The sequence below is a fragment of the Spermophilus citellus genome (genome assembly GCF_964194105.1).
Source record: "Spermophilus citellus genome assembly, chromosome: 7".
Classification (NCBI taxonomy): domain Eukaryota; kingdom Metazoa; phylum Chordata; class Mammalia; order Rodentia; family Sciuridae; genus Spermophilus; species Spermophilus citellus.
Genome location: NC_138188.1, coordinates 56,741,443 through 56,764,844, shown reverse-complemented (window position 1 = coordinate 56,764,844; position 23,402 = coordinate 56,741,443). Strand labels below are relative to the sequence as shown.

Here is a 23,402-nt window from a genome sequence, read left to right as displayed (position 1 = left end):
AGATATGGGGACAGAGAGAGAAAAAAATATAACTATAAATGAAGGTATAATATGACTCTTAATTCCTCTTCTGGGGGGTGGGCTCTGTGGCTGGTATTGGAGTCCATAATATTTATTCTAACTTGAATGACAAAAATCTCTAATCAAACTCTTCATATCTATGTTAAAAATTTTCTACCTAGAGAAAGGTGAAAGCTCAGGATTAGAGGGAAGCAGTTTTTATTCTGGGTATCAAATATTATTTTTAATGAAAATGAAGCAAAGGATCAAAGGCCACATTTTTTTTTCCTGCATTGTTATACCCAACTCTAGCAGTCTGATGATTGACTTTTGTTCTTCAGCAAGATCCTAGACCCTGTTCACTTTTGAGCATTTCATTTTTGGAATACCTAAAATAGGATTACATGTGTGTCTGTCTATGTGTAAGTACACCTTTATTTCACTCTGCATCCAAATTTCAGTGTTACTTCCTGCATCTTGGGAAAACTTTTGCAGATGGATATTCAATTTTGAATACTTTCTCAAAGGTGTCAGGTCATGTTACTGGAATTTACATGCATGTATAGCTAATTTGACCCTTGTTACCTAATACTGATTACAAACTGGGCAAAAGTTGTTCTATGCCAATAAGGAATATTTTTTGTTGCATACATTTGTATTCATTTTAAAAATCACCTTGTTTTTGAAAGAGTGAGGCTTTTTTTGTTCCAAATCTCCTGCTTTTATATTTTTGCCTTGTCTTCTGACCATAAATTGGTTTTCTGTTTTCTATGTAGAACCCCAACACAACAGTTACTTCAATTCAAAATTGTAAAATTCCAGGAGGCATTAGAATGGAAAATGAGCTTAATCAAAGGAAAAAAGTATCAACAGACCAGTGTGTAAAGCTTAATAACTTTAATGTGTTTATTTTTGCTTTAATTTATTTTTGTTGTAAGGGTGAAATTTTAGCTGTTCATTTTGTATACAACAATATAGAATTAGTGATTGCATGAACACATTAGTCTCTACAACACTAACTGTACCCCAGCACACATCAAAGGGACCTGAATGACGTGCCATGCATTTTGAGTGACCACGGATGCCATGCACTCTGAGATCAACTGCAGATAATGCTCCAACAAACTGACATTGCAATTTTGTTTCAAATGACTCTAAGAGACAAGTGTAAAATATTACCAATAAAAACAGAAGAGGACCAAGAGTAATGAAGTTTTGTCAAGATTTTGTTGTATTTATTATGAATGGTTTTTAAAAAGGAACTAACTTACCAGAAAGCCTGATTGATGTAAGAGTCATTTGACCTGAGATTTAGACTTGTGATTTAATTATCAAATATAATTTGAATATTCCTAAAAGAAAACATTGCTAATAAATTGTGAATCCTGGTACCTTTTTATAAACAAACAGGCCCTTGTGATTTTTAAAGTAGCAAGAAAATGCTGAAGGAAAAAATTTAATGATGAAATAAGTATAAATAAAAGCTTAAACAAAGTTACTATATTTAAATTCAGCAGAATAAGAAATCAGAACTTTTGAGCTATGGTACCATTCATGAAAAATACAGTTCAGTTATGTTTTTTTTTTTCCATTCTCTCCCAATCCTGCCTTTATTCCTCCTTTCCTTTCTTAATAACTAGACTCCACCTATAGGTTTTTTGTTGTTGCTTGGTATTGGGGATTGAACTCAAGGTCACTGAGTCACATCCCCAGCAGCCCCCGACCCCTTTTTTGGAGGCAGGTTGTCATGAAGTTGCTTAGGCCTTGTTGAGTTGCTGAGGCTGGCCCTGAACTTGCCATCATCAAGTCTCAGCCTCCAGAGTCGCTGGGATTACAGGTGCACACCACCACGTCCGGCTCCACCTGTGATTTTAATTTATCAAATCAGAAGTTGGTTTGTATTAATTTGAATTTTCTTTTATAAGTTCTCATGATTAAAAACAAAATAACAGCAAAAAGTCAATTTCTGATCACAATGAGATAGTCTCATTTCTTACCATTCACTATCTATAGAGGAAAAAATTATTCTATTTCAATAGAATTCTCATGGTCTAGGGAAGATGGCTAGCAGGCCAAGAATTTAGAAAGAGGTCATAACTTCTGTGGTTAAAAAATAAAAGTCTTATATTTAGAATTTTAGTTTTTCTCCATACATAAAATAAATGTTATTTTTACTCAAAAATTCAAAATTAAAATTCCATGCCCAGTTCTTAGAATTATGAATACCAAATTTATGATTAAAAAAAGTCTGGCTTTAGTCTTCTATTTGTACTCCTGAAGTATGTTAATTCTCTGTATAATTCCTTATACTCAGGAATACTAATGATAAATACTTTCAGTTCTGGGTTCTCCTTTGAGGCATGAGAGTGTTACACTTTATAGATTCTTGGGAACAAAAATAAAAATGGGCCATGGAAAGATGTTCCATTTTCTCCTGTTCTTTTACGGAGGGATAGACAACCTGTTTGACCAGACCCGTGGAGCCCATGCATAGCTGCTATCCCATTAGGGTGAAGGCTTCTTTGGGACACACATTCTCTTATCACCTTCTGTCATAAGCCAGTTAAAAAGTCAAATGTGCTATCATTAATTATCTCAAAACATTTATATTTTAATTAGATAATTTCTAATTTAAAATATATTCATATAGCTGGTGCTGCATGCCTGTAATCCCAGCAGCTTGGGAGGCTGAGATAGGAGGATTTCAAGTTCAAAGCCAGCCTCAGAAAAATCTAGGCTCTATGAAACTCAGTGAGGCCCTGTCTTTAAATAAAACACAAAATAGGGCTGGGGATATGACTCAGTGGTCAAGTGCCCCTGAGTACAATCCCTGGTACCAAAAAATAAATAAAATAAAAAAGAAAGGAAAAAAAAGTATTCACATAGAAGCAAAAGCAGAAGTAATAGTGAAAGAATTGGGGAGGGGGACATTTAGGATACTCAGACATTAAAAATCTAAAATAAGGTTATCAGAAATTACCACTCATAGGTTATATTGTCCCTACATTGGGACAATCTTACCCTCTTTCCTGGTCCCCAAAGCCTCCATGTCTCTCAACTCCCAACTCCATCCTTGGGAAACCAGATGATCTAGTAACAGAATAATTAATGCAGTGTGCTTGGCTGTGGGCAAGATATTTACCAATCTCTTACCATTTATTATTACGTGCAGAAAAAAATTCTAGTTCTATTCTAGCTTTATGAATTTCAGCCTATTGGAGAAAATCATGAAATATGTTTTTCACCCCTTCAGCCAATACTAAGTGTTTTAATATCTGTAAGGGACCCCCAATAGACTGTAAACCACAAGAAGGCAATGGTGGCACCTAAGTGGTCACCACTGGATACATTCATTTAGTCATTTCCTGTGCTCAGAAAAATAAAACAAAGGAAATAATAAAATACATAAGCATACTTTCTTGTTGTTAAAAATAGTGACTTTCCCAGTGAAATCTGTTCATAAGGTAGATATATTTATAAATGCAGTGATGCTTATATGTATTCAAAATCCTCATACAGTTTGCTTATAGAGATTATGTAAATTAACAGAGTTCACTTTGGGGGCTCCTGGAATTAACAGATTAATGACCATTTTCCAGGCTTGTCAGAACAATCATTCTTCCAAACTTATTAAAATTTCTTTTTTGTTCTCTTTTTCCTGGTTGCCCAAAGGAATGTTGAGATGTCACTAAATAGATTTCAACTTTATGATCTGAATCAAAGTTGTGTAAGTGCTATAAATCAAAATTATTTACTTTAGTAACTGAAGACTAAAATGAAAGATAATGTGGTAGATGTTAATGTTTCAATGTGAAAGTGAATTTCAAATAAATTAAAAAGGCAAAGACTGCTTTTTATAATAGAAAAAAAAGTTATGGGTTTTTCCATTGTTGCATCTATTATTCTTTCTGAATATATGCCTGAGATAAAAGGATAATCAAGATAATAAATACATAAAGCCTTTTTGGTTATAGCCTTGGAGTCTAAATAAGAAAAATATTCTTGGTTAATGTCCCAAGGCAGATTCTAGGTTTTCCCCATGTAGTAAATTTATCTTTCCATAATTATACTCAGCAGTCACCATTTTTTTCTTTCATACACTATGAGGAAGATAATTTAAAATGTATTCAAGAGATACCATTTTCTTGAGTTAGAGATGTCTAAAGCACCATTTCTGTAGGGTTACTTTTTTAAAAAAAATTATATGAGCAAGATGACCCTTTTCATTGTATGAAGCAAGAACATTAAATTATCATGTGGTTCATTTTCGTGAAATTGTCTGTTATAAATTGGTACTCACTAGTATTCGTGTTGGCATTTGGAAAATTACCACTATGTTAAAACACTCTCAGTTGTGACCATGACTGTGTTTATTTGATTTCAGTTTAATTCAGGCAATCTAAAATGAAAGGCCAATTATTTAGTATCTTTTAAAATTCTAAAAAGGAGTAGTTCCTTTTCGCAAATGCAGAAATTCTAAGGATTCAGGGTAAAAGCATGTCCAAGATTTGGAAAGGACAGTAAAGGTGTTTAGGACAGCAATAAATGACACCATATCTGTTTTTGTTGGGGAAAAAAATGGAATAGGGTCTATAATTTTACCACTTTACATTATTGAAAAAAAAAAAAACCCTGACTTCCCTTTTAGAATATTGATGTTTTAAAAAGTACAATTGTATCTTACTAATCTATGTGCAGATGTCAGGAATCATTACTGAACACATCCTATATATGGGAAAAGCCTGGTAATTTACATCTCTGATTACCTACTTTTATATTTTTCATATCTGGTTATCCCAAAGGCCATCCTCCCCAATTCCTTGACCATTATTTCTACCTTTGTTTCTGCATGAACACATTTAAAATAATGATTTATCTAATTAAAATATAAATATTTTGAAGTAATTCATCACATTAATTTCTGGATTGACTCATGCTAGAAGGTGACAAGAGAATGTGTAGCTAATTCAGTCTTGCTCCTGTAGAGGTAGCAAGTGACCCAGGCCAATTTTCCTGCTACTCCTCATTCCCTAACTCCTACCCCACAATCAGCCACCAGAGCTTTTATAAGATTCTGCTTGTGCTCAGAGCTAGGAATGCTGGTCTTGGAGGTTTCCAGAATTAATGTGGCTAGGCACAGTGGTGGATGCCTGTAATCCCACCTTCTGGAGAGGCTGTGGTAGGAGGAACACAAGTTCAACACCAGTCTGTGCAATTTAGTGAGACCATGTGTTAAAAATAAAAATAAAAAAGGCTAGGGGTGTAGCTCAGTGGTAGAGTACTTACCTAACAAGTGCAAGGCCCTGGGTTCAATTCCCAGTACACACACACACACACACACACACACACACACACACACACACAAATCAGCAAATGGCAGGCAGGGTTTTATAGTTAAATAATACCAGATTATAAAACTCCTTGAACAAATGAAGCTGTGTACATCTTTAAATACAACCTATTCCTTTGCTTCATGCTTGGTTTCATTGAAGTTTTAGATAGTGAAAATGCCTATGATTATTTTTCAAAATGAACAGTTACTACGTGTTTTCCTCAAAGTCTTTAAGTTGGATTTATTAAAGTGATTGTACATATGATGGTGTGGTTATTACTAAACATGTAAAAATTACCATGATCAACCTTCAGTGTAATAGTTTGTAGCTTAACAGTTATAAAAAGAATAATGGACAGAGCATTAACATTACTAGGAATCAGCAAAAATTTACATATTAGAAAACATATTCAGAAACAATGGAAGCCTCATGGTACTGACTGTCCCTTGCCCTTTGCAATATGCCACCTAGAGTAAGGGATCCTACCTTTAGATTTTAGATAGGTTCAAAGGGTGGGCAGATTCCTAAATATTGGATGTAATTTTAAATTACTGATTTTACCCTAAATTCACTCTGTACCATGTTTCATCCATTATTGGGGGGTTATCTGTAATGGCATCCCAAACAAACTGCCCAAACTGAAAGTGAGTATTATGGAACTATGATCAATCCATACATGTTAGGCAAGAGATAACTTGCTAAACTTAATATATATATATATATATATAACATATGAAAGGTAGGATGACATATAACAGGAATTTAGGACCTAGGAGCTCCAATTGATTTTAAATTATTTCATTGAATCTAGAGAGAATAGAAGAAAGAGTAAATAGGTGTTAAGTTTGCACTTCCATTATTATTCAATGTAGTTAATTTTTAAAATTGAGTTAAAATTTCAAAAGTGAGTTAAAATCAAACATGAACTTTTTCCTGTTCTATTATTTTCTCTATATTTTAAACTATCACATATAGTGATGAAACATAAAAATATTTATTCAACCTGGAGAGCAAATATAACTGCAAAAAAGCACTGAAAGATCTTGGAATGAACTTGAGAACTTCCTGTCTAAGGTAAAGCTCTTACTTGTAATTCACATAAGGGAAAACTTGTTAGACTTCTGCTATCAATATGAGGTGCTAGTGGTCACATTAAATAAGACTATTTTTAAACTGTTTCTATTTAATCAGCCTCTTCCATAAAAGGATTAGTGCTACTAAATTGCAAACTGTACTGCTACTATAAAGAGTAATGGCGAATGAGAAAGCATATTTCAATATATCAGAATTTCCCAAAGTGTATTCCTTGAATGTTACTAGGTATTATTTTAAAAAGGTTCTGCAGTCAAATTAATCTGGGAAACACAGAGCTAACAGAAATTATGCATGTGGTATGTTTCCTGTTCCACTGCAGTATATTTAAATTAGAGGCTTCAATGAGCTTAGATGTACTTTCTAAGACCATGTTTCCCAAATTCTTTGACCTGAAGCCCCATATTTGGAAGAGCATCTTTGGAACTTGATTCTTTTGGAACACACTTTGGGGAACGTGGGATTCTACTATTTTTTAGTGTGCAGCTAACAATCTCAAAAATTCAGATAATGTTTTAGTCCAGATGCAATTAAACAGGCCCCAGCATAGTAGCTAACAGTCATTACATTTTTCCAGAACTGCTGGAAATGCTGGTATAACATGCAAAGGTAATTCTGGGGGACTATAAAGGGAAGATCAATTTATGATGTGTTGAAAGAAGGGAAAAATAATTTCTGAAATCATTGGAAAATAAAGATTTATATAAAGCATATTTCCCTATACTTTCAAATGTACAATGAAATTTCATCCTTTTTCAATGTAAGCCTTACATTGAAATAGTTGTAAGAGAGATCTGCCAACAATTCATGGAGGAAAGAAAAAAAAAAAAAAGGAAAATCAAGGTATACCTGGCAAAGGAAAAAGTGATCCCTTCTTTGCTTCTTGCAAATCCCTCATGCATTTCCACATACTCCAGTGACTCATTCCAATAATGTAATCAGTTTCCTAGATCCACTTCAGAGAGGATTCTGTCATGCAGTCCCTTTTACCATTTGTGCAAAATGTCAAAGTCAATAAGGTGTTTTAAATTATCCAGTTTGCATATGCTCCTTTACTATATAACACTCTCTGTGTAATACTCCACATATGCAAGATACAATAGGCCAGTATCTTCAATCCACAGCAAGGATTAGAATGTAGCCATTAGTTGCCAGTAATGAGTATATATGCATATAGTCATGTTGCATCAGAACAGTGACTCAGAGTTAATTGCCTAGTATAAGTTGGTCACATTAAAAAAAAAATTCAGGTCTTGGGGACTAGTGTTGGAGCTGTCTACATAAGTAGAGTTTATTCCTATGATTAAAGAATTGCAAATACACTGAATTTTAAAAATTTCCCGTCCTCCCATTTCTAACCCATTTAATGAGTACAAATTGCCAAAGAAGCAGCAGCAGAGCAGTGCATTAATGAGGATCTGGGATTGCCCTCTTGCTCAGGAGCATGTGGTCATTCCCAGCTTCATTTCCAAAAGACTGTAGAACCATCCCAAAATTTGGCACTGTGGAAACTATTGGCAATTCAAACTCAGGTTAACTAGGGAGCAGGGGCAGTCTCAGATGACAATCCCAAAGCTTTGGCAGTGCTGTTTAGGGAAGCTTTACATGCAAACTTCTCAATTTCCCTATAGGCTAGATCCAACTTTCCTGAGCTTCTAGAGAAGTGGGGGAGGCATCAGGGCAGCCCAGATGTGCTGTTCTCAGACCCCTAACAACTGGAAAAGGATCAGAGAGAGAGAGCTCCAAGAGGACAGGGGAAGGGAACAGAGTACTTTGATTTTGTACATAACAATTAATCAAACCACTATTTTGTCCATACTTCTACCTTTTAAAAATTACAAACCATAGTAGGAGGGAAAGAGGCAGAAAAGGAGTGTGAGATTTACACTCTATTTGGTTAAAATCAGAAATGAACTAATTCTACAAAGCAAAATTTAGAAGATGCCTTGTGAACCTCAATTTTTTTTTTAAAAGAAGGCATGTACATATCTTGTACACTCAGCACTGTATCTGTTAAGAAAGTTTGCTTAAATAAATAAGTACAGAATTTACTAATTTGGTACCTTTTTCATCTTCACCAAAGCTTCACTATTTTCATTTTGGACAATACAATGTACTTCGCTTGTTATGCATTTTTGCATTAAGCAAAAATATAAAAAGGAAAGATACTGTGAACTGTAAAATGTTGGACCTTCAGTTAAATGGTGGGTGATTCCAGATCAGAACATCCTAGATATTCAAGCAAACTCAGCTACCTGGTCTGAATGCCCATCACTGATCACAATAATTTGTTTCCCACATTTCTGTTCCCAGCTCTGCCCTAAATACACACATCCAATTGTTCAGTGTCTTTCAAGGAACAACTGCTTAAATCTAAAATGGCAGCAGATATTTTGTACTAAAACATTCTATGGCTAAAAAACAATAATCAAGATTCTAACATTAATGTTGGAAAATACAGAATACAAAATCTTGGGAAATCATTATTAATTCTCATTGCAGTCAAAGATAGGTAAGTTCTTGGAAGTATCAAGACAAACTGCAGTTCTTTGCAGCACAAGATAATCATTCTCCTGAGTTCTTTCTTGGAAACTGCTTCAGGAAAGCTCTGCAGCTGAAGGGGAACACAGGGTAGGGCACCATGGGTTGGAGGCAGCCAGTGAACAGGCATTTGTAAGGACTAATGTCCACTCAGAAAGAATAAAACCAGGTGCACCTGTGGGTGGGGATGCAACAGAAGTCTTAGCTGTTAGAGCTGCCTTCTTCAGGCAAAGAGGATAACCCAGCATTTTCTATAAATTAACTTATAAAATGCTGAGGCTGGAAAAAATATGACTTTGGTGATTGATAGGAAACAGAGAACAGCAAAGCCAGGCTTCCAAATAATTCTAGGCCACTTATCGATGTGGGTTCTTGTTTGAATTCTCATCCAGCTTTGCTGCCACTGCACACAAGTCCCCCACAAGTCCCTTCAGTCGATGTGGGGCAGTTTGCCTTTGCCTGAGGAAGGGTACCCAATGTGGATAGAGGTTTGCAACCAAATGTAAAAAGCTTCATCCTTTTCATTGGCGAGAAAAAGCATGCCCCAGTAGTTCACCACATAATTCCAAAGTCTGGGAACGTGTTTCTGGCTTCAAGGAACACATGCAGTTCTAGGCTGTTGCTTCTCCAAATACTGCTTGAAAGATGCTCAAAAGCTATTAAGCTAGGGCTTGGGGAAAACTGTACAAAAACTTGCAGCTGGTGTTCACTTCAGGGTGGTAATCTCACCTGCTCACTCCTTTCACTTCCAGTGCAAACTGCCAGCTTTCCAAGGAGCACTGTGACTCATTCAGTATGGTTTTCCTCTACCTGTTCTTAAAGGTGGAAGGAATGATGGCATTGTGATTTGCAGTTTTCATTTCCCCTAATATGATTTCTTGATTAGCTAAGATGAAAAACTGTGGTGTCTGTTATGAAATTAATAATTGCCCATTACATACAGGAAGGTGTAAGCAAAAGGTAAGGTCATGCGTGATTAGGATAAACATACAAAGGTTGGTCAGGTGGTACCCAAAATCTGTTTGACTAATAAAAGGAGGAAGGGAAAAGGGTTATTTCTGCTGTGCAGGCACTGTCACTGATCTCCCATCCTCACAGTTTTCCTCAGCCTCCAAGAGCAGCCCACAAATCATAAACAGTTCCAAATCTGTTTCCAGGCTGCTGCTCAGGAGAAAACATGGACTCAGGAGGACCACACATTCTAGGACTACTTTGCCCCTTGACTGAACATCAGCCCCTGACTTATAGGTCACAATGGCCTGTCTTATGCAGGAAGGGAGGCTTGTCCCACTTAGGGTTTCAGAGGGGACATAAAGGCTGATGCCTGGAGGACCCTGAAAGGGATCTTAAAAAGAATCTTAAGAAGGAGAATACATGGTGCATCTGCTGTTCACTTCATACATGTGGATCTACAGCTACCTATTTATATATTTTGGACATTGAAGAGTTGGGGAAACAAAGAAACCATTTTCAGCCACTCAACTACATTGGCCAGGGGTATCCTCTGTTCATCACTGAAGGGGGTGGGGTGGGGATTCAGTGTCTGGGATGGATGATCCTAATTACAATTCCCACACCTTTCACTACATTAAAAGAGACCAGTGTGTCAAAAGTCCTTTAGTCTAAGGCAGCTGAGAGCCCGAAGGGTTCACTGCTCTTCTGCTTTGCTGCTATTCCTGAACTTTACCACCATGACAGTAATATTATCAGGGCAGCCTCTGTAAAATGACTGTAAGACTATGCTCTTGGCTCCAAAGTGAGGTTCATCCAAGCGCTCCTTGATGAATCGGACTGCTTCTTCATTGCTGAAGGCATCCCATAGGCCATCTGATGCCAAGATCATGAACTCAGGCTGGAGCTTGTCCAGGTCAAAGGTGAGGATGTCTGGGTCTGGAATGACCACATTGAGGTTTTTCAGCGGATAATCCCCCAGGGAGCGAGACATGGCCAGGATTCCCTGGACCCTCCAGGAACCATTGAAACTGATGAAACCACCTAGAAAGACAGAAGAAGCCCATTAGCTTGCCCAGCTGATATCTCCCACACCTGGCACTGTGAACATGTACAACAGGTTGACCTACTATGTGCTGGGCCACAGTACTTTCCCTCACCAAGCAGCATTCTGCTGCATGGCTTGGAGTTTGATAGCCTTTCAGGAGATCCTCATGCCCTCATCCTTAAACCTCTAAGGCCTTCAGGAATATATCAACTAGAGTATAATGGTAGGGTACACACAAGGGAGAGACATCAGTTTTAACCCTGTGGAAGCTCAGTGACTGCAGTAGAGAGCACTAGGGTGGGAACTGGAGGAGAGTGGCAAGGGAGCGCTGAAAGGCAGGTAAACAGACACCAGAGACATCACTGGAATGATCACTTAGCCTACGGCTGCCCTTGGATACCCCTATGTACATCTCAAAACTGTTGTAGTTTAGATATAATGTGCCTCCCCAGAGCTCATGTGTAACCCAATGCAAGAAAGTTTAGAAGTGAAATGATTGTGTTACGAGAGCCTTAACATAATTGGTGTATTAATTTCCTCATAGAGATTAACTGGATGTTAATTGCAGGCAGGTAGAATGTGGCTGGAGGAGGTGGATTATTTGGGGTGTGCCTTTAGGGTATATTTTTTGTCTGTGGTGAGAAAAGCTCTCTCTCTCTCTCTGCTTCCTGGTGCTATGTCCTGAGCTGCTTTCCTCTACCACTCTTCTGACATCTTGTTCTGCTTCACCTCAGGCCTATAGCAAATAGAACCAGAGTCTATGAACTGAGACCTCTGAAACCATGAACCCCCAAATAAACTTTTCCTCTTCTAATTATTCTTGTCAAGTCTTTTGGTCACAGTAGAGAACAAGCTGACTGATACCCTCCCCCCCTAAACAGGTTTGGGATTAAGGAAAAGTACATTTTAATATATACATTGAAGGCTCAGGCCAGGCTGCTTGGATTTGCCTGGCTCTGTCACTTGTAGCTATGTGTGACTTTGGATGAAATTTTCTCTCTGTTCCTTGGTCTCACTGCAAAATGGGGACATTATCTACTATTGTTGTGAGAAATAAAGGAGTCATTCCATATAAATCATTTAGCATCATGCTTGAATAATATAGGCTTTCAGTAATGTTATCTATTATTTTTCTTTAAAGGAGCTAAAATCTGTTCATTCACTTTTTTTTTTCAGGTATTTATTAAATACCTACTCCGTGGAAGGCAATTTGTAGGATACAACATTATACAAGATCCAGACCTTTCTCTAAAGAAATAGACAGTCTGGCAGGAGAGATAAGAAGACACACACTAAATGCTACAAGCACAAAGTAGTATTCTTTTAGGGGAGAATAGTATCTGCTAAATGCTGAAAGCAGAGGGAGGACAGAGGGATGATTTCTGGGTGTGATGAGCATGGGGGAATGGGTGTTAAATCTGGGCTTGACTGATGGATAGGACTTCTATAGGCAGGGATGCAGGAGAGCATTCCAGGAAGCGTGGTCTAGTAGGCAGGAACATGGGCAATGGAGTCAGTCCTCATTTCAATTCTGGTCCTCCCATTCACTAGCTGTGAGTCACTGAACACACAAGCTTCTCTAAGGTGCCAGTTTTTTGGCTGTGACATGATTATCATCCTCATAAGATAGTTAAAGACAAAAAGTCTGTAAAGCTCTAGGCTTGGCTCCTAGAACAGAATGAACACAAATGAGTGGCAGTTGATGTTGATGTTGTTATTGGAAACAGCATAAGGAATAGAGAAAGACTATTATGTACAGTTTTTGGCCCAGACTGGTTGGAGCTTATTGTCACACTAATCAGGAGTGGGAACACTGATCAGAGAAGACACACATAATGATGACAAACTAATCCTTGTTCTTTAAGCCTCCTATAAAATATACCCTTGACCAAATAAAGAACAGAGCAGGTAAGATTAATCTCCTTAGAAGTGTTGTCCAAATTTACTTCTATATACAATCACTGTAGGGTGGGAGTGGGGTGTTGGGTGTGACAGGGAAGAGGAGGGAGAATGAAATGGCAGTGATATTTCAAAACAGAGTACTGGATACAAAGATGACAGCTCCGGATGTATCATGTACACATCCTTGTCTGTGTTATGCAAGAGTTGTTATGGCTTAGCTTAGTCAGTAAGCATCATATAGATTATAGGATATCAATAAACAAGATAAGGTAAAATTATAGGATAAGTAATATTAAGCTATTCTGGTTATAAGTTAGAAGTACTTAAGAACTTAGCCTAAGTGATCTGTCTTAAAAGGAACTATCTTAATTAGAGTGTGCAGTTAAACCTGTTAAGAAACTTTAATTGCTGCAACCTCTACCCAACCACAAATGTCAACTCCACCCCTAACCAAAAAAAAAAAAAAAAAAATCCCCAGCTATGCAGACAGATACTTGTAACATTGTAACAGCCCACATAACTGTTAAATTTAGCTTCTGAAACCAAGCTTGCTTTACCTAGTTGCAGACTCCTGCACAGGGTGAAATGATTTTTATCCTTAAAAGTTGTGTGCACAGAGGTGGGTATAGCCAGATGGCTAATAAAGGCTCTCTAATTTGGACCAAATTCAGACTGAGAGTGTTTTCTGAATGATCAGCCCACAACAGAGTGGGCCACCTAGATCTTAAATCCAGGCTCACAGAGGGCAGTTGTGGGGAGATGCTACCTTCACACTTAAGGAAGTCAGAACCTTTTGCTAACACTCCCTGGAGCTCATCAAGCCTTGATAGATGTCTGAAATCATTGTTTGTTCCATCTCATCAACAGAAACCTGACCAAAAGCTTTCATTCAAAACTATTCTGCATCTCAAACAGTCATTGAAGCAAGGGGTTGTAATAAAATGCAAATACTTTTTGACTCCATAGTACAGAGTCCTACTGTGAAAACTTAAATGTTCATTAGATTCACTTCATTTACTCACTGGGCAGAAGCTGACCTACAGAGATTGAGAGTCAAACCGCAGACAGCAGGGATCCATGCTGGTTAGAGACTAGTGTGCCCCCGAGCATTGTACTTCCAGCTGATCTGCTGCCTGGTGCGTCATGAAGTTGTCAGTCTGTGAAGCAAAGGGATTCTTTCCTTCCACAGACTATCCCAAATCTCGTTTTGAAAATAGAATAATCAACTGATATTCCTCCTTGGAGTCTTTGTCCAAATATCAATTTAGTGAAGCCAATATGGACCACTTTTCATAAAACTGCAATTTCCTGACACTCCCCATTCCCATACCAGCTTTATGTCTCTCCATAGCAGTTATCACCTTGCAATATTCTATATAAGTTAGTTATTTTTACTAATTAATTTTTTTGGTTAACATCTATCTGATCCATTCCCCACTCCTAGGCCAATTTCAGAATGTAAACTCCATGAGAAATTTTTTGGGTAGAGGGCGTGTTGGACAAATTAATAAGGGACCCTTCCACCATGCTCTGAAATATTTATTATACTAATCACTGAACTAAGTGATGGAGATGAACAAGACTAAGTTCTTGCCCTCAAAGAGCTCAGTCAGGAACATAAGACAGCTATGTACGCATTGTGAAAGGTGATCCAAGAGGACCACTTTGGATACTGTAGAGAGACAGAAGACCTAACCTAGACTGGGGGAGCCTTTGCCACAGTGACACGGAAGGCTTCCAAAGGATATCTTGAAGTTGAATCTCAAGGGACAAGTAATTGTCATCCACTAAGAGTGGGAATGGCACTTGCAAAGGCAGAGAGGTATCAGAAACAAAGGTCATTTGGGGAAATGGTTAGTAATTTGGCATGACTAAAGGGAAGCAGAATATGGCAAGAGATGAGAATGAAGCAGGAAGCAATGGCCCAAAGATCTTATTAATCTGGAAAAGGGGTTCCCTTCTGGAATATTTAGTCATGAGGAGGGGCAAATTCAGTGGCCATTTATTTGGGAGGAAACATTACAAAGTCACAGCTACCTCAGTAGCAGCCTCTGTAGTGACCCACTAATTTCTAGCCCAGGAGGTCTCCAAGCAAGCCCTTTGTCCACCAAACAAGATGGCAGACATTCTCTAGAGGTAGTCACATCTCACCAGCTCTCTTTATCCTTTTTCTTTCCTTCAGTTGGTAAGGCTTGTGATCATGAGACAAGGGAATGGCATTCCCATCTTTGTCACACAGGACTCCTCGTGAGTCACCCACATTGGCCACAGTGAGGTCTTTATCTGATAGCAGAGCAATCAAACATGTTGTGCCTGAAAAAGAGAGGAGAGAGGTAGGGTATGAGGTCAGCAATGCATTGAAGTTCAGTTGCTTCTCTTGGTTACTATTCTTCGGTCATTAAAACTGCTCCTGCTGGGTGAGAATTTTACTCCAGCTATTCTGGGAATGATCACAGTTCATTTCAACAACATTGATCAAATATGACAGTCAATTTTCTTAACGATGTTAGAGTGGCACTGAAATAGGCTAACATTATCATTTTCCTAAATCACTTTGTCTCTGCTACTCTTAATTTAAAAACATCATGTTTAAAAGGATTAGGAGAGAATCAAAATCAGTTTGAAGCTCCAGACAATTGGTACATATTTTCAGCTTCTGATTGGTGCTCAGTTCTTGAGAAGTCCCAGACAAATGTGAGAAAGTTGGGGGCAGTGTGGGCTCCTCAGGTGGGGTTGCAGGAAAAGCTGGGAAATGGCAAATGTACTCTGTGGTGCCCTAATGGAGCTGCGTCGTCAGGAAAGGTTGAGCCTGACTGTACAAAATCTGACAGTAAAGATGGTGACAAGAAACAGGTCAGCTCCAGGTATGTAGAGGGCAGGCTATAAAGGTAGAAGCAGAAAAGCATATGGTGATAAAAGGAAAGAGACCTAGGTAGACAGGAGGTGAGCATCGGAGATAGAGCCAAAGGGGAAGCAAGACTGATGGTCTGTTTGTCTAGAGCCCACACAAGATACTTAAGGACAAGCTTTCCTCAATCTTCTTTGAATTGAGAATGGATGAAAACAAGTAAAGTTAACAGTCTGGCCTGGTTGGAACCTGTCATGACCAGTTCCCTTTGGTTTCCTCCATCCCTCCCTCCCTTTCTGATGATATCAACTGTCTATAAGTTGTAAAGTTCACAATCACTCATCTCTTGCCTCAAATTGACAGCTCCTTTACTTGATAAAATTGTTCATTAACATCTCCAGCCTCATGAAGAAGGTTATATTCCATAACAAGAATGTAAACTGCATCTAAATAGCTGTTTAGTCTTCACAGAACAACAAAAAACACTAAATTCTTAAATAAACAAAAAATAAATGCAAGTTGATTTCAGCAGCAGGAGAATAGTTATGATAACTAACATATTTGGTTATTGTATTTGTTTGAAATTTTATCCTTAAGCTTAATTAACACAAAACTACCTTGATCAGAAATGGAAAGACATGAAATGTTTGTAACTCAGGATTTCTAATATGAAAAGCCTTTTGAAAATGGAGACTATTCTCTTTGGTTATCACAGCAATTTTGTACCTCTTTTAAAAAGTAGCTATAAGAAGGAAAATGTAAACACAAGCATATTTCAAACAAACTGGAGAGTTGGGGATGTAGCTCAGTGTTAGAACTCTTGCCCAGCATAAGTGAAACCCTGGGTTCAATATCCACTACCAAACAAACCAAAAACCCATCACAAATCAAATAACTGTAAATTGTTAATCTCAGGTTTTGATACGAGTTGCATTTTTGGTCTGTAACTATCCTTACTTTGTTCTCAAGAATCTGATTGGGTAAACTTGTCTGATATAATCAGAGCATAAATTTTCCTTTAAGACACATTCTTAAAGTTTGAAATATGAAACAGAAACACTGCTTTGTTGGATGTTACATGGTTTATGAGCATTGTATCAATGTAACTTTTGAACCTCTTCCTTTCTCTCTATGCTCTCTGGGTGAGCATTCCCCTGACTTTAGATTCCATATCATTTGCCTATGATATTAGCACGGCTGACACTCCTGAGGTCCATACCCTTCTGCCTAGTAGGCATTTCTTCCTATCTGCTGTTCCAAGGAAAGCCTCTGGGACCTCCACATAACAGAAAGAAAGGGATCCACCTGGCTGAGGTATGGACCCCTTTCCCACCCACTTTTCAACCTTGGTAGCTCTATATCTGTTAGCTGTATTGAGCCATCCTTCAAGTTTTTTTTTTTCTTAATTTGAAAGGTGGGGAAAAGGAGTCATTACTGCAGCTAGGAAAAAAAAATTGAAATTTAATCCTATCTGTGACTAAGAATAACTGAAGGGTTTTAAGCAGAATAGTAACAAAATGAGACTTGTATTTTGAAAGAACACTCCAGTGGCAATGTGGAAGACATATAAACCGGAAGCTGTAAGAACAGATAATGAGGTCTGAATTAATGTAGTGAACACAGGGGAAAGATTTTAAAATCAGGATAGGTCATAGAGAATGGGGGGAATGAGAGAGAAGAGGAAAAGTTGAGAATAATACTATTGGATCTAAATGAGGGAAACTGGGTGCTCCATGGACAAGGACTCAAGGGGTGTCTACTAGGGGCTTTTGGGAAAGGCTTTCTCTTTTCCTGCCACTATTAGGGAACATGCTTCAGGGGTATGGCAAGAAGCAGGGGTTGGTAAGCAAACAGGTAAAGAGCCTGAGACCTTAAGGCCATCACGGAAGAGCAGAACCAGCCTGGAACCACTCTGTCTTGTTCTGTGAGACAATAAATGCCTTTTCTATGAGAGGTTTTCTGAGCCTGATTTGTTGTTGTTCCTTATTATTACCCTAATTGATTTTGGGGCACAGTCCTATAAGGGGCTTATTAATGAGAGATTTAGAATGTGTCTGCTTCGCTGTATTCGAATGCTATTGGATATACTTAGGATTTATGACCTGCTTTTGTTAAGAACACAATGCCATTGTTTCTATAGGTCAGTTAAGATCTATTTCATGATGCAGATTTTAGTAAAGAATTACCTATGTTAGCAAGAGTCTTCAACCTGGCCAGAATGTCTGAGACCAAATAGTAGAAATATACAACCCAAATGTCTCCATTTTCCTCTCTACTGAAAAACCCTGCCCATATCCTGGGTGGGTCCTTTGTGAATCTAGAGAAATAATCTGTATAAAGCTACAGAGCACCTGGGGGTGAGGGGTATCCACATATCAAGAACAGAAACAAACCAGGATGCTTTACACAAGCACCTTGTTGTTCAAGCTTTGCAGTCTTAGCCCATATTTGTAAGACACAGTTTATAATCTAATTTTTCTTACAAGCTACTCTGTTGCTGAGAAATTCCAGAAAAGTATTAGGCTGGAAAAAAATTCAGAAAACCACTTTTATTGTATGCTGAGATAAAACATCCCCAGTATTCTGGCTATTGCTTTGAGGTAAATGAATTATTCCATTATAGTACCATTTATTTACAATCAATCAAACACACACACACCAAAAAAAAAAAAAATAGGTTTGCCAATATTGCTTAATTCTGAACATCAGAATGTTTCTAGATTAACAATTTAATATAGATGAAAATTTATTTGCAACTCTAAAAAAGATCTTTGAAATTTAACTTTATAACTTCACAGAGGTTTTTATATTTTCCTTTTTGGTACAAGGGATTGAACCCAGGGGTGCTTTACCACTAAGCCACATCTCACCATTTTTATTTTTCATTTTGAGACAGGGTCTTGCTAAGTTGCTGAGGCTGGCCTTGAACTTTTGATCCTCCTGCCTCAGCCTCTTGAGTTGCTAGAATTACAGGTGTGACCACGCCTGCCACCTGAGTTTTAAAAAATCCTAAAGAAGTGAGTTCACACAGAGTAGAATTCAGTGTCTTAGCTAAGTGAGGTCTGGTAAGCTATTAGGCTTTGAAGGCTCAGAAAAATGGCACCATAATCTCTCCTCAGTTGCTCAAGCAGAAACCTTGGTTTTTCTCTTTTCCTCATTTCAGACATTGTCATTAAGCTCTGTCAGTCACTCTAACCTGCAAAATATATCTTAAATTCTTCCAGGCTCTTGCTTTCATTGCATTGACTAGTGCAGGCCACTGTAATTTCAACCAGTGGCTATTTCAGTAGTCCAAGTGGGAAACAATGGTGGCAGGTCCTGTGTGGCTTGGCCCCCACCAAATGGCAATTCTTATTCTCTTGCTCAAGGTCTCCCTTCTGTTGCTCAAACATGGCAAGTCTTTTGTCATCTTTGGGCCTTTGTACTTGGTGTTCCCTCTGCCTGGTATTTACTCTGTCCTTGACATTGGCTGACTTATGTAACTTATGCATATGGTATTATCTTAGGTCAAGTATGACATCTTCAGAGAAGGCTTCTCTAACAAGGATCTTCTTTATTTCCTTTATTGCCCTCATAACACACAATTATGTAGATACCTTGTTTATTTAAAACATTTCTTTAGTGTAGTCTTTCCCTACAGAACATAAACTTCACAAGGGTAGGCGTGTTGCTTGTTTCTCTACTCTAATGCTAATGTCTAGAATATCAAAGACACTCAATATTTGTTGAATAAATAAATAGATGGATGAATAAGCAATCACACATAAGGTCTGACTTAACACTATGCTGATTTCCTGATGCCTTGCTCTGACAGGTCATACCAGTTCAATACCATGTGGAACGCCATCTCCCACACAGTGCCATATAAGCAGTTATTCTGTTGTAGCAAAATACATCTGATACATTGGCTGAAACATGATGATACCCTGTACAAGTACAACACATGCTTCCATGCACACTGCTTATACAAGGAGAGAACTTTCAGCCCAAGTGTGTCCCAAGTTCTTTTCTCCAGTCCAGGATCCTGGTCCAGTGCAAAGGAAACACAGGAAAGCTTCCATCCTCACCATACCTTCCAAAGCCACTCTACCTTGTGAAGCAATAACGGTGTATCATGGTGGTCTTTATATAAAAAATCTGGCTCTGCTTTGGACTTCCATTTGTAATTCAGCAAAATAGGCACTTTTAAAAATTTGTTCTAATTAGTTATACATGACAGTAGAATGCATTTTGACACATCATACATAAATGGAGTATAACTTCTCATTCATCTGGATGTACATGATGTGGAGTTACACAGGTCATGTAATCATACATGCACATAGGGTGATAATGTTGGATTCATTCTACTATCATTCCTATCCCCATGGCTCCTCCCCTCCCTTAACTCCCCTCTGTTTAGTCCAAAATACCACTATTCTCCCCCAAGCCTTATTGTGAATTAGCATCTGCATATCAGAGAAAACATTCAGCCTTTGGTTCTTTGGGATTGGCTTATTTCGCTTAGCATAATATTCTCCAGGTCCATTCATTTACTGGCAAATGCCATAATTTCATTCTTCTTTAAGGCAGAGTAATATTCCATTGTGTATATACACCACAGTTTCTTTATCCATTCATCTATTGAAGGGCATCTAGGTTGGTTCCATAGTTTAGCTATTGTGAATTGAGCTGCTATAAATATTGATGTGGCTGCATCACTGTAGGATGTTGATTTTAAATTGTTTGGGTATAAAACTAAGAGTGGGATGACTGGGTCAAATGGTGGTTCCATTCCAAGTTTTCAGAAGAATCTCCATATTACTTTCCACAGTGGTTGCACCAATCTGCAATCCCACCAGCAATGGAGTGTACATTTCCCCCAACATCCTTGCCAACATTTATTGTTGATTGTATTCTTGATAATTGCCATTCTGACTGGAGTAAAATGGAATCGCAGTGTAGTTTTGATTTGCAAAACTAAGTACTTTATGTATCATCTTGGTAATTCTTATTTTCCATAGGGAAAAACTCATCAATGTCAATTACTCATCAGTCTATTTTTTTAAACTAGCATTCTCTCCTTTGATTTAACTTGTGAGAAACACACAAAGTAAGGGTACACAAGAAAACCTATTCTGGACTTATTCTAGCAATCCAGAATTATTACCCTAGCAACAATAATGATGATAGAGGCTGCCTGCCACTTAAGCATTTGTTATAATGTCAAACATTTTTTTTTTACATTACATAATTTAACTTCTCTGGAACTCCAAAACAAGAGGAAGTTAACTTCACTTCCAGGCATCTTTCAGCTTGAATATTTGTGTATTGAACTGAAATTGTAAACTCCAATGTCTTCAAGAAAGTAAGTTAGATATATAAAATAATCTTATGACCTTCTAGGAAAAACTTTCCCCACTATTTTTGACAGGAATGGGTATTCTAAAACATCTTTCTAGTCTAAGGGCAAACATGATGGTAACTGGCAACTGACATCATACTTCAGTGTTTGGGAGTGGTGGGGCATATGGCAAACTGGAGAAGGACCACAGCTCCTTAGCCATCTATGTTGGTTCCATAGTTTAGCTATTGTGAATTGAGCTGCTATAAACATTGATGTGGCTGCATCACTGTAAGATGCTGATTTTAAGTTTGGGTATAAACTCAAGAGTGGGATGACTGGGTCAAATGACCTACATGCAGAGATGTAGGCCCATGTGAAGAATCTCTCAGATTTTTCAGAGGAAGCCATTTCTATATAAACTCTTCTGATTTTTAAACATTTTTTATTTAAAAAAATAGTGCAAGCCAAACAAAAGGCAATTGTGAGTCAAAATTGGGCTAGCAGTTTGTGACCCTATACTCTTGAGCTTCCCCCACAAAATGATTCTCCACAGTATACCTGTGCCTAACAGTAGTTATAACAATGAAATCTCACATTTCTGGTCTGCTTTATAGGTTATGAAGTGCTTTCTTACCTGTTCAATTTTCAAAACTCATCAGAGAGAAATGATCATACACAACTTTTCTCTTTCCATGTTTTTTTATTGGTGCATCAGAGTTGTACATAATGATGGGATTTGTTACTACATATTTGTACATGCACACAATATAACAATATAATTTGGCCAAGATCACTTCCTAGCGCTTTGCCCCTCACACACAACTTATAAATGCACAAGCTGGGCAAAGAGATCTTAGGTATTTGTTTAAAATCACATGGTTAGTGGAAGGGAGAGGAGATGATGACAGTTACATAGGTTCCATAGCTAAGGGTAATGTTTGCATCATATCTCATGGTTGCCTAGTGGCCAAATGACTGCATATCACATATAATTCCATTTACATGTGTTGTTTATTATTTTTTGACCATTAGACTGAAAGTCCCTTTTAGGGTCAGAATGATAGTGCTTTGTACAATGCACAGACTCATAGTGCCCTGCTTGGCTGAGGATTGGAAAGAGGGTAAGAAAAATGGGGCTGCTTTTCAATTTATACCTTGATACTACCTAAATATAACATGTGTATTATATATTCTAATCATGTAAATATATATGTTTTTACTTTAAAATGTTAACAGTTATCTAGGTGAAGGGAGTTGGGACATTTTTGTTGGCTTTTTCATACTTTTCTGTATTAGAAAAAGAATTTTTTTTTTTTTTTTTTAGGGGATGCATGCCAGGCGAATGCTGTACTACTGAGCTATATCCCCAAGCCAAGGTTAATTTTATATGCTATTTAAAACCACAGTTTAGGGGCTGGGATTGTGGGGGCTCAGCGGTAGAGTGCTAGTCTAGGACAGGCGGGACCCGGGTTTGATTCTCAGCACCACATAGAAATAAAGGCATTGTGTTGTGTCCATCTACACCTAAAAAATAAATATAAAAAAAGAGTTCTAAAACCACATTTTATTAATAACATTTCAGGAGCATACTTTTTTTTTAGAGAGAGAGAGAGAGAGAGAGAGAGAGAGAGAATATCTTTTTTGTAGATGGACACAACACAATGCCTTTATTTTTATGTAGTGCTGAGAATCGAAACCTGGGTCGCACCAGTGCTAGGCGAGCACTCTACCACTGAGCCACAATCCCAGCCCCAGGAGCATATTTACTGCATAAAGCTAAGTATATAAGATATAAAACAGAAGAAAAGAGAACTAACAATAAGGCTACAGAGAATAAGATGGTATAGATAGAAAAAGGCTGAGAGGGGTAGTGGTGACAATGATGACAGCAACACTTTTAATAGTTCAAGTCCAGATTCACATTCAAACATCAGCGACTATCTATCAGTGTCTTGGTGACAGACAAGTGAGCCTTAGCTGTCTTTAGGTTCCCCCTGCATGGCTGTGCTACATCTCTGAGCAGTGCTGTTAATTCTTCTACTCTGAGGAAACAGTCTGCCCTTATAAGCCTTGCTTAATAATGCATGTGGACATTCACCTACACAATACTAGATTGTTCATGCTAATAGTGATTCCCTTCTGTAACATTAGGTCTCTTGTATGAGAATAAGGAAAACTGATATATTTCTTTCTTATGAAAGAGAAAAAAGTGTGGAGGGAGGAAGACAGACAGACACACACACACACACACATACATTCTCTTATTTTGAGGATTTCAGTGGAGGTGTTACAGAACAAAGGACCATTCATTATATGCAACATAGGAGAATCCACATTTATAGGGTTGGGAGAAATAAAATC

General features: G+C 37.8%; 1 protein-coding gene across 3 annotated transcripts in view; it reads right to left on the bottom strand.

Annotated features, from left to right (window-relative positions):
- Positions 1 to 882: 882 nt before the first annotated feature.
- PPM1L (protein phosphatase, Mg2+/Mn2+ dependent 1L) overlaps positions 883 to 23,402 on the bottom strand; it is a 311,756-nt gene continuing 289,236 nt past the window's right edge. For all 3 annotated transcript variants that reach the window (XM_081301445.1, XM_081301446.1, XM_081301447.1), the window contains 2 exons: positions 15,019 to 15,180; positions 883 to 10,961 (listed from right to left, as the gene is read on the bottom strand). In XM_081301445.1, coding sequence (XP_081157571.1) covers positions 10,615 to 10,961; positions 15,019 to 15,180 — 509 coding nt within the window. In that variant the 3' untranslated portion in view covers positions 883 to 10,614. The remainder of the gene's footprint in view (positions 10,962 to 15,018; positions 15,181 to 23,402) is intronic.